Source organism: Bufo bufo, chromosome 1 (assembly GCF_905171765.1).
Source record: "Bufo bufo chromosome 1, aBufBuf1.1, whole genome shotgun sequence".
In the NCBI taxonomy this organism is placed as follows: Eukaryota; Metazoa; Chordata; class Amphibia; order Anura; family Bufonidae; genus Bufo; species Bufo bufo.
In genome coordinates, this window is record NC_053389.1 from 227,438,726 (window position 1) to 227,450,760 (window position 12,035).

At 44.7% G+C, this 12,035-nt stretch overlaps 1 protein-coding gene across 1 annotated transcript in view; it reads left to right on the forward strand.

The window, feature by feature from the left end:
- LOC121001217 overlaps window positions 1-10,958 on the forward strand; it is a 46,624-nt gene extending 35,666 nt beyond the window's left edge. Inside the window, exons 7-11 of the mRNA XM_040432226.1 lie at window positions 5,471-5,579; window positions 6,810-6,852; window positions 7,786-7,911; window positions 10,258-10,283; window positions 10,891-10,958. Coding sequence (XP_040288160.1) covers window positions 5,471-5,579; window positions 6,810-6,852; window positions 7,786-7,911; window positions 10,258-10,283; window positions 10,891-10,958 — 372 coding nt within the window. The remainder of the gene's footprint in view (window positions 1-5,470; window positions 5,580-6,809; window positions 6,853-7,785; window positions 7,912-10,257; window positions 10,284-10,890) is intronic.
- The last annotated feature ends 1,077 nt before the right edge of the window (window positions 10,959-12,035 follow it).

Below are 12,035 nucleotides of genomic sequence, written 5' to 3' on the forward strand. Positions count from 1 at the left end.
CTTCTGCGGCCCCCAGGGCAGCAAGAAAACATTTAGTTGGGAGAATGGTTTCTGGCTCAGAGTCCAGGACGGAAGCAGCCTCAGGGAAGCAGCGGGACAGGGCATCTGCCTTCACGTTTTTGGAACCTGGTTTATAAGTGAGGCGGAAATTGAAGCGGGTGAAAAACAATGCCCACCGGGCTTGTCGGGAGTTGAGTCTTTTGGCACTCTAGATACTCCAAATTTTTGTGGTCAGTGTAAACCGTGATGGGATGTTCTGCACCCTCTAGCCAATGTCTCCACTCTTGAAAAGCCAATTTTACTCCCAGAAGCTCTCTATTGCCGATATCATAATTACACTCGGCTGGAGAGAGCTTCCGAGAGAAGAAGGCACAGGGATGTAACCTCTCAGGGTCCCCAGAATACTGTGAGAGAACTGCCCCTACACCGACCTCTGAGGCATCGACCTCGAGAACAAAAGGTCTGGAGGTGTCTGGATGAGTAAGAATTGGTGCCGTGCAAAAGGCCTGTTTCAGCGTCTCAAAGGCTCTGACTGCCTCTCTCGTCCACTTAGAAGGATTAGCTCCCTTCTTAGTGAGGTTGGTGAGAGGTACTACTATCGCAGAAAAATTCTTAATAAACTTGCGGTAGAAGTTGGCAAAGCCTAAGAAACGCTGCAACCCCTTAAGATCCTTAGGCTGAGGCCAATCCAAGACAGCAGAAAGTTTGGATGGGTCCATAGCCAATCCCTTTTTCTGAGATAATGTACCCCAGGAAAGGCAATTCCTTCACCTCAAACAGACACTTCTCAAGTTTGGCATAGAGGCGGTTCTCCCTCAGCTTCTGGAAAACCTGCCACACGTGTCTCCGATGAGAGACCAGATCCGAAGAGTAGATTAGTATGTCATCTAGATAGACAACAACACATCTACCCAAGAAATCTCTGAGAACATCGTTGATGAACTCCTGGAAGACCGCGGGAGCATTACAGAGACCGAAAGGCATCACGAGATACTCGTAATGCCCGTCTCTGGTATTAAATGCGGTCTTCCATTCGTCACCCTCTCTAATGCGAACTAAATTATAAGCACCCCTTAAATCGAGTTTGGTGAAGACTCGGGCCCCTGCCACCTGAGAAAACAGATCATCAATCAGAGGCAGTGGATACCGATTCTTCACCGTAATCCGATTAAGGGCACGATAATCGATGCAAGGTCTCAAGCCTCCATCCTTCTTCTCCACAAAGAAGAATCCAGCTCCAGCAGGGGAAGTGGATGGACGAATGAAATTCTTCTCAAGGTTCTCTTTAATATACTCCCGCTGAGCCTGAACCTCAGGCCCAGTGAGATTATAAAGATGCCCTCGTGGTGGCATGGTACCTGGCAACAGGTCTATAGGACAATCATATGACCTGTGGGGAGGTAACACATCAGCCCCCTGAGGACTGAACACATCTCGGAAATTATGATACTGCTGTGGTAAAGTACTTAATACTTCCATGGAGGCTAGTGACAGGTCGGGACGAATGCACTTAGTAAGGCATTCCGTACTCCACTGACAAATAAGACCCGAGCGCCAGTCCACTACTGGATTATGGAGCCTTAACCAAGGGAGACCCAAAATCACGGGAGTGGATGGCATGTCAAGGACAAAAAGGCTTAAGGTCTCCCGATGATCAGCCCCCACCGTTACCTGTATTCCCGGAGTCATCCACACTGCACGACCATCTTGAAGAGGGGAACCATCAATCGCGGTCACTGACATGGTGGTTTTCGGCTGGATCAACGGGATGCCAAGTCGACGAACCAAGGTTGAGTCCACAAAATTCCCAGCGGCCCCAGAATCGATTAGTGCTGAAAACTCATGGACCTTGTCTTGCCACCGTAAGGATATGGATACCATCACCCGGCTTGGAGGAGGGATAATAGCACCTAGGGGGTTCTCCTCTATGCCCCCTAGGTTCATTCGTTTCCCGCCGGCAGGAGGGGACAGGTTTTAACGAGGTGTCCAGACTTTCTGCAAAATAGGCACAGGCCTTTCTGTTGGCGACGAGCTCGTTCTGCCTGTGTGAGATGGGAGGATCCAACCTCCATTGGCTCTTCGGCCGATTTAAGAGGCCCTGGATGTGGTCGAGAGGATGAAAACCGAGACGACCGTTCCACTCGCCTCTCACGGATTCGCCTGTCGGCATCGATTGCCTGAGAGATAGCCATTTCCAACGAGAAGGGGGTAGGCAAGGCCAAAAGAAGATCCCGGACCGCATCCGAAAGTCCCAAACGGAAGCGATGGCGTAGGGCTGCGTCGCCCCAGGTGGTGAAAGCTGCCCATCGCCTGAATTCTGCAGCGTATTCTTCAGCTGGGCGGCGGCCTTGTTGAATATGCTCAAGATTGGTCTCTGCGGTGCGAGTACGATCCGGGTCATCGTAAATCACAGCCATAGCCTCGAAGAAGGCGTCCACTGATGAAAAAGCTGTATGGTCTTGAGGCAAATTAAATGCCCAACGTTGGGGGTCTCCACGTAGCAGTGACATTACAATCCCAATTCTCTGCCTGAGAGTGCCAGAAGCCATCGGACGCAACTGGAAATAAAGGAGACAGGAGTCCCTGAAGTTTAAGAACTCCTGTCGCTCTCCTGTGAAGGGGTCAGGCAGAGGGATCTTAGGTTCTGTTTGATGCCTTGCGATAGTGACGGGTAGTGCTGAGGCTCCCTGGATAAGCTGCTGAACCTCCCCCATCACAGTTGTCAGTTGCTCTTGGATTTGCGCTGCAGCGGCTGCTGGTATATTTGGGCGTCGTTGGAACAGCAGGTTAACGGCTCCCGTTAATTCACTCAGCTGCTGCTGGATATTGTCCATGGCAACTGTTAGTTGGGCCCACTGTTCTGTAATGCAAGGCACCAACAAACAGACCAGTGATGAAAGCAAAAAGGTGTTTATTCACCAGAAACATAAACGTCCAGGACACTTGCTGGTAACAAGGAATAATAACAAAAAACCAGGCAAGGAGATTCCAGGAATAGTCCCAACCAGTGCTGAATGATGCTGTGCACTTGGCAGTCGAGTCACTCCAGATCTTGGGTCCGCTGCAAAGGACAAAGTTCCTGGCAGTCTTCAGTCACTTGCAGTTGTGACCTATACCTGGTTGAGGGAAAATAACAGTGGGCACTGATCACCCTGAGAGACCTCCTTTTAAATGCCTGCTGACCAATCCCAGGGTGCCAAGTGTCCACTACCATAGGTGAACAAATTGCCCTGCACCTGAGTACATGGCCTAAGGCAATCACAAGTTGATTAACCCATGGCTGGCTCCCTAATCCACTTTGCTCTTGTGAGTCAGTATATTATGCGCCACTGGTCGACGAAGCGCATAAGAAGCGCGTACTCGCGACCGTGTATCCCTTTGCGAACCTGCCCTCGTGCGTACGCACGGACGCATGATTGACTCAGCGCGAGTATGCGAGCGCGTGGACCCAGATGCGGAAACGGAAGTCGCAGGAGACACCGGAGACAACCCTGGCCGCGGCGTCTTGTCACTCGCCTGGCCACTCTGTCCCCGGGACTCCGACGGTCCTCCCCTCCGATGTCCACGCGAACGCATGCCCGCACTGGTTCGCAAAGGGGTCAGCGCTGGTGCATCAGAGACACGCATAACCTGTCCCGCAACTCCACGAGGACCCCTCTTGGTTCCCCTGGAGTGCAAAGCAGGAGAGGATCTTACAGCTATAATATAAATTACATCAGATGATAATACAAAGGCTCATAGAAGACAGATTTTTATATATTCTTTATGGATTTTTATATATCCTTTAATAGTTTATGCACTTTGCACTTTTCACCACTATTTCTAATATCAGATTATTTATATTTATAGACTCAGTTTTGAATGCCCTATATGATAGATGTATATCTGTTATTATATCAATGAGGGATAAGATGCCCTACCCATCTGTCTACTGGCACCGCTGTGGAATAACTTGGTGTGTGACGTGTGTATGTAGTGAGTAATTCCGTACATTAACTTTTTCATATTAACCTATTTTTTCTTTTGTATGTTCACATCAAATGATTATTGTATATGTTCTCCGATATATCTCGATTGCGTGTGTAGGTCTTTCTGCCTTTCAAATACACGGATATACTAATATGATGGATCCGAATTATGTAGTAAGGTTGGATGACGCCACTGAGCTGCGACTATGTTGTGCGCGTTCAAGTGACGTCATCCGGATCACGTGACCAGAAGCGGATCACATGTTTCCGGGTGGTCACGTGCTCCTTCAGATGCCGGCATCTAGGAAGTCCATCAGACAAAATCCGGCGCAGTCCGGTGATGTATGAACTGACGATTACTGGTATGTTGATTGGCTGACACTTGTATTTAAACCATGTCCTCCAGTGATGACGCTACCCCCAGACGAAGGTACGCCGAAACGCGCGTTGGGGTTGGCGCCATCCTGGAGGAGACTCTGTATGGGTAATTGTCCTTTTTCCCCACAATGAATGATTTTATGCATGCATAACTTTTTCAGATTAATCATGTTTAAGGATAGGGACTCCATTCACTGTATGTCTCCTCCAGCGATGTTGCTTTTTATCTCCTGCACTGTTTCTTTTAATCATGTATGTTGTTTAATTATTAATGTGTTTTTGTAATAAAGAATTATTTAGTACCAGCGGTCTGGCATTTTCTATGTAGGTGATTTATATGTATTTATTGCCAAAGGCTAGGGCATTACTTGAATGAGGATTCATTCGATGGTTGAGGTATCTATTTCGGTTAGGCTCATAGAAGACAGTAGCGGGGTAGAGGCGTGTAGTAACACAACTCTGGCGTGTTACACTTTCTTCCAGTTAGAGTGCCATATCCGTTCACAGGTTGCATGTGGTATTGCAGCACAACCAAATCCACTTCAATGGAGTTGAGCTCCAATACCAAGCACAATCAATGAACAAGTGTGGCACTGTTTCTAGAATAAAGCCGTCTTGTCTTTCTGTAAAACCCACTTTAGGATCAACTTCTGAAGTTAGTTTTTTAGGCAATAAAGCTGGTATTACAAAGGCCGATTGAGCAAGCGATTGTTGGGAAGGAAGTCTTCCCTCCCAGCAATCGCCTGCTGACTAGCAGAGGAGACCCCTGCTATTACATGCAGAGATCTCCTCCACAACATAGGGAGGAGTGATCACTATGCCATCGCTCCTCCCCATGCTGTCTAGTGGTTTGTCGGCAGCAGATTGTAATTTGACCGCAAGATCTGCCGCTGGCACTTTAAGAGTGTTAACAATTGCCCTATGAATAAGTGTTTGCTCGTTCATCTGGTAATCAGCGGCAGTATTACACTGCCAGATGATCGCTAATGAGCATTACTACGAATTCTCATTAGCGATCATCTTAATATTAATCTGCCTATGTAATGGGTTAGCTGAACTTTTATCTCCTCCTGCCTCACTGCACATTTATATGAAGGGATCTTGTATTGTCTTTTGTCTTTCAGCTGATCTTGTTTGACCAGAGTGAATTCTTTAAACTGGCTCTTCCTTCAACTTATGGGATGGACACTGCTGGATATATCTACGTCCCTTCTTCATGCCAGAGTGGAGCAAGTAAGTGATTGGCTATAGCGGTAATGTTTGGTGGTTTTGTTGTGCTGTAGCTTGGTTATGTCCTGTTTTGACCCTGACATTGTTTGGCGTTACTCCGCCTGGTAGTATCTAATGGTCTTAGTATTATCTCATGATCCTTGTATAATCTGGTGATCCCAATAGTGTCTGGTGATCCTAGCAATATTAGGTGCCCCAGCATTTATGTAGTATCTTGCGATCTAGGTTTTAACTCATGGCCCTGATCATATCTGGTAGTTTTAGCAGTAGCAGGTACCCCTGGCCATATCTGGTGGTACTTGTAGTATCTAATGGGCTTCATATTATTTCATGGTCCAGATAGTATTTGGTGGAACTAGCTGCATCTGGTGGCCCTGGATGTATCTGGCAGTCTTGGCATTATCATTCGCCACCAGTACTTTCTAGTGATTCTTGTCGTATTTGATGGTCTTTTTATTATCTCACAGTATTTGTTGTATTTGATTGTCCTGGAAGTATTCAATGACCTTTGTTTTTTTTCATGACACTAAAGGTATCAGGTGGTCTTGGAAGTTTCTATGCTCTGCAGTATTCGATGGTTCTGGTACTATGTGATAATCTTGAATTTATCTTATGGCCCTAGTGTTATATACATGGTAGTCTGTGTTTTTTACTGGTTCTGGCAATATTTAGTAATCCTGGCAGTATCTAGTGGCCTTGGTAGTATCTGGTGGTCCTGGGGGTATCTGGTAGTCTGAACAGCATATGACATCCCTGATAATATTTAGTGATCCTGGTAGTATCTAGTGTTCTTGGTAGTAAATATGCATCTTAGTTTCTGTGTCCTATATGTCAATATGTCAAAGAGAAAATCTTAAAATGGCAATTGCCCAGGGCCTAATTTCTTAGGGCTAGAGACCCCCACCTGTGCTCAAGATCCTCAGACACAAGCCTGGGTGAGGAAAGGGATAATACTTTATACTAGGAATAAGCAAACTTGTTTCAAGTTCGGCATACAAGATCCGGGTTCAGGTTATCTAAGAATTCCGTTATAGATTTAGCTACCACGGAATCCATAACGGAATTCTTAGATAACCCGAACCTTATACACCGAACCTAAAACACAAGTTCGGTCAACACTACTCTTTACTCCTACTCTTACCATGGGCCATACTGGAATGTTATGGATTGTCTTTAGATAAGCTATACCTAAACTAATGTTTTTTTTAATTATTATATTGCCATCTTTTTTAGAGTGCAGACTTCATATCGTCTTCCATGGCTGCCTGCAAGCAAGGTGAGAACCAGACCAGACACTATTGCTGCACCTTCTTAAAGGGCTTCTGTCATCAGGGACATGGTTATTAAACTGGCTGACTTTAGACATGTGCTAATGCCAGCTGGAGCTAAAAATTGTTGTCCCTTCTTTCTATGTGCCTCTGTCTTTGTGAAAATTGAACTTTTATTTTATGAAAATGAGCCTCTAGGTTCAATGGGGTGTTGCCCCTATTTGCAGCTCTGTTCTCCCTCCTCTGGCCATATCCTCATCATGTTGATTGAAAGTTCACATCATCCTGCCTGGCCCTGTCAATCAACATGATTGCGGTGCGGCCAGAGGAGAAAGAACGGAGCTTCTATGAGTATTGGCAACACCCCATAGTCCAGGGAACCTTCATCCCCGAGACTGGAAGCTCCCAGAAAAGCAACCAAACTAAGAGACTAGCCCTGAGAGAAAGAAAACTGTAATTCAAGCTCACTAGTTTATGGCAATGGACTTTACTGCATGTGGAAAAAGTTAATTGCCCCTGGCACCCGTCACAATTTTCAGATGGCCTGTTGTTATTTGGGAAGATTGCAAAGTGTATCTAGAGACAGACTCAGGGAAGATTACTACCATCATTTCTACTGCGGCCTATACGGCCTTTGGCAAAAGCCTACTGTGTGATATACCTCAGAACTGCCCCTACTGCATATACTTGTACTACAACTGCCCTCATCTACTCAGTAAAGAGACACTTTATTTGTTTTAACCAAATAGGCCTGTTCATTGATTCTACCATCCATCCACTGGGCCTTATCACCCTGTTCTCCTGATGATCACCTAACATCAAAAGGCACCCCTGCTACCACCTGGAGAAGGCTCCAAAGTCCAGGGTGTACCCTAAGTGAACTAGGGTGGGCACTCTCATCACTGCATGGCAACTAAGTTACATTTCTTTTTGTTTTTTAGGGAAAAACTTAGTGACAAATATGCAAGAAATACCGGATACAACCAGGTGGCTGATCTGAATAACTTCATCATCCTGTATCCTCAGGCAAAATCCAACTTGTCTAACCCCAATGGATGCTGGGACTGGTCAGTATAGGACCTGCAACTTCTGGACTGCTGTAACTAAGCCTGTTACGTGTGATACTGTCTACTGAGCTCTTCTTTAAATCCAATTCACAATCTAGCATATATCTTACCTCCACTTTATTAATGAGCTTATCATCTGCAAATTACCATTTAGAATAGAAAATGTTATAATAACCTTACATCCACGTCGTTATGTCCATACTCAATTGAAGATTGCCTGTGTTATCATGCATTCATCGCACTCTCTCGCTTCCTGCACTCCCGTCCGCCGTCTTTTCCATGAGCACAGTCAACAAGCTTTAGGGCAGCATACCGCACCTTTGTCAAGAGCATGCTATCATCACACTATCTCCACATTTAAACCATTTATCATGTGAACAATATAGTAAAAACATGATTAAAGGGGTTTTCTGAGATTTTAATACTGATGACTTCTCTTCTGGAAAGGTCAAGAGTATCTGATCGGTGGAGGTCCAACACCCGGGACCCCGCCAATCAACTGTTTGAGAAGATACTGGAGCTTGCAATAATGCCACTGGCTTCTCTCAGTTTTTCTTCCTTAGGCCATGTGACGTCATGTTCATCAGTCACATGGATTACGCGCAGCTCAACCCCATTGAAGTGAATGGGGCTGAGCACAATACCAAGAACAGCCGCTATACAATGTACGGCGCTGTGCTTCGTGAGCTGAGAGAAGGCTGCAGGGCTAGTACAATTGCGGGTGCCTTCTCAAACAGTTGATCGGTGGGGGTCCCAGGTGTCGGACCCCCACTGATCAGACACTGATGACAGAGAATAGGTCATCAGTATTAAAATCTCGGAAAATTATTTTAAAACATGATTACAGCAACGACAACAGACATAATAAAACATTAATACCCTAATATACTACAGAAATACTCCAAAATTACACATCTCATTAGCCCCATTGGAGCCAGCGCCTCAAGGTGCTGGATCCAAAAGACCTCCTTCTGTAACAACTTCCTTGAATAAACTCCCCTAGAGCCAAAAGTATGGGTTTGTTCTAATATTTGTCACCTCAAATCAGATTTAAAAAAAACTGCCATATTTGACTCATAATTGTCTTAATATTCTAATCTACCTTTTTTCTTAATCTTTTTTTTTTTTAACCTTTTTAGTGATACTTTTAACCACTTCTTTCCTATCACTTTCTATTTTCATTTGAGTTTTTTGTCTAGGGTACTCTTATAAACGTCTTACATATTTTCTCCTTACTCTCCTCTGAATACTCATGGGTACCAGATACTCTTTTTATCCTAGCAAATTGACTCCTCGATAAGCTTCTAAACATGAAGTGAATGATAACTTGAAAAACAAAGCAGATTATTTCGATTTATACTTTTTACATACAGAGTAGTTTCAAATCTTTTACATCTTAAAAAGATACTGGGGGACATTTATCAAGATTGGCATTCCCATACGCTGGTCTTGATCCCCTGTGTTCTGGAATGAGATGCACCTAATTTATTAATAAATAATCATAAGAATCAGGACCATCTCTGGCTCTCCGTGCAACACCAACCTGAATCTACACCAGGGGCTGGAGTCGATTTGAGCTATAATTTATGCCAGTTGCTGGCGCAAATTATAGTAAGTCCAGCAGACCAAGAAAGAGTCCTCCCTCGCACACTAAGCACTGCCCCCTTTTCTAAAGTGGCAAGAAGCTGAAAAAGTTGCAAGTTACGGAGCGAATATGCACCATAATTTGTGAGTTTTTAATGCCAAAATAGTGGCGTAAAGTCATTGATATATGCCCCTTACTGTGTTTTTGTCCCACTTGGGATTAAACTTGATACATTCATGACACTGACTTAATAGGTCGACAAATCCAACAAGTTCTTCCTCTGTAGTTCCACCCCAGGCCAAAAAATCTCAGCCATTTCATGAAAAAATAAATCAGTTCTTTATCATATCCATAAAAATATTAGCAAAACTTGGAGCTGTGGAGTACCCCATCGAATTCTTCTGCACCTCTACTGATCATGTGCTATACTGTCTGCCGATCTGTTGTATCTAAGCCTACCATGTGTAAGGCCACCTGCTGAACCAATGTATCTTGGCCTTTCATGTGTCGGCTGACCTGTGTGTCAAGCCTTGTGATACTCTACTCAGAGCCATGTATACAATCCTATCATGTGTGATACTATGTGCTGAGTTGTGTATCTAATCCTATCATATGTGGTACTGTCTGATGAGCTGAGGTATCTAATTCTATCATGTAATACTGTCTGTGAGCTGTTATATCTAATCCTATCATGTGTGATACAGTCGGTCAATTTCAAGATATGCCTATTAGTAATCCTGCATCCTTATCACCCTCTACAGGTGGGGATTCAGCAGCCTTTCATATGGTAAGACATTAATCTTACATCCTTACATCTATTAGAGTTGAGGACGGCTTCTGGACGGGCCTCATGCACACGACCATATATTTTTTGTGGTCCGCAAAAAATACGGATGACGTCCGTATTGCATCTGTTTTTTGTTTTTTTGCGGATCCATTGTAACAATGCCTACCCTTGTCCGCAAAATAGACAAGAATAGGACATGTTCTATCTTTTTTGCGGAACGGCCATGTGGACATACAGAAATGAAATGCACACGTAATTTCCGTTTTTTTGTGGACCCATTGAAGTGAAGGGTTCCGCATAGAGCCCGCAAAAAAAGAACGGACACGGAAATAAAATACGTTGGTGTGCATGAGCCCTGCATTCATTGACATATAGGCTATTTCTATCACCGTACCTATGGCTCAAGCTCGGCCTTCCCATGACAGCACACAAGTGTATGGGGCCCTGCCTGGGGTTATCCATGCTTCTGTGCATCCTGGCAAAGTCTGTATGAGCCGGAGTGGTGACCCTATGGTTCTGTACCCAGCTTTCCAAAATAGAGATATCTGAGTTTTACTACGGATTTATACAGTTCCACATTTCAACAGAAGATGTTTTATTTTTCCAGCTAACAAGAACGGATATCAGATGACTGGCGTGGAGAGGATGATGCTCAGAACCCTGGGACTCTACTAATGTAGAAGATAGACAGGAGAAGGGGACTGTTCTAGAAGTAATAGTACCACACAATAGGTTGAAGGTGCTCTGTGGAAAGCTGATATTCATAGAAAATTATTCATGGCACACTTAGCGATGTGATACAATTCATTTCCAGGTTACTAATGATAACATGTAACACGCTAAAGGGATATTATATACAGGGGTGTACATAGAGAATTAAGGGCCCCATAGCAAGGATCAAACCAGGCCCCCACATAGGACAGAAGGGGTTCCACCTAAACCCCTTTCAATGACCCTTGGGCCATTTTCCCACGGCCTCATTTGCTAAAAGTTGTTCCTTTAGGCTGGGTTCACACGGCCGTTGCGGGAAAATGTGCGGGTGCGTTGCGGGAACACCCGCGATTTTTTCGCGCGAGTGCAAAACATTGTAATACTTCACAGAAGTTCGGGCTTGGGTTAGGTGTTCTGTAGATTGTATTATTTCCTCTTATAACATAGTTATAAGGGAAAATAATAGCATTCTGAATACAGAATGCATAGTAAAATAGCGCTGGAGGGGTTAAAATTTTTTTTTCAAATTTTAACTCACCTTAGTCCACTTGATCACGATGCCCGGCATCTCCTTCTGTCTCCTTTACTGAACAGGACCTGTGGTGAGCATTCATTACAGGTCAAGGACCTGTGGTGACGTCACTCCGGTCATCACATGATCCATCACCATGGTAAAAGATCATGTGATGGACCATGTGATGACCGGAGACGTCACCACAGGTCCTTGACCTATAATGAATGCTCACCACAGGTCCTGTTCAGTAAAGGAGACAGAAGGAGATGCCGGGCATCGCGATCAAGTGGACTAAGGTGAGTTAAATTTTATTTATTTTTTTCTTAACCCCTCCAGCGCTATTGTACTATGCATTCTGTATTCAGAATGCTATTATTTTCCCTTATAACCATGTTATAAGGGAAAATAATAATGATCGGGTCTCCATCCCGATCGTCTCCTAGCAACTGTGCGTGAAAATCGCACCGCATCCGCACTTGCTTGCGATTTTCACGCAACCCCATTCACTTCTATGGGGCCTGCGTTGC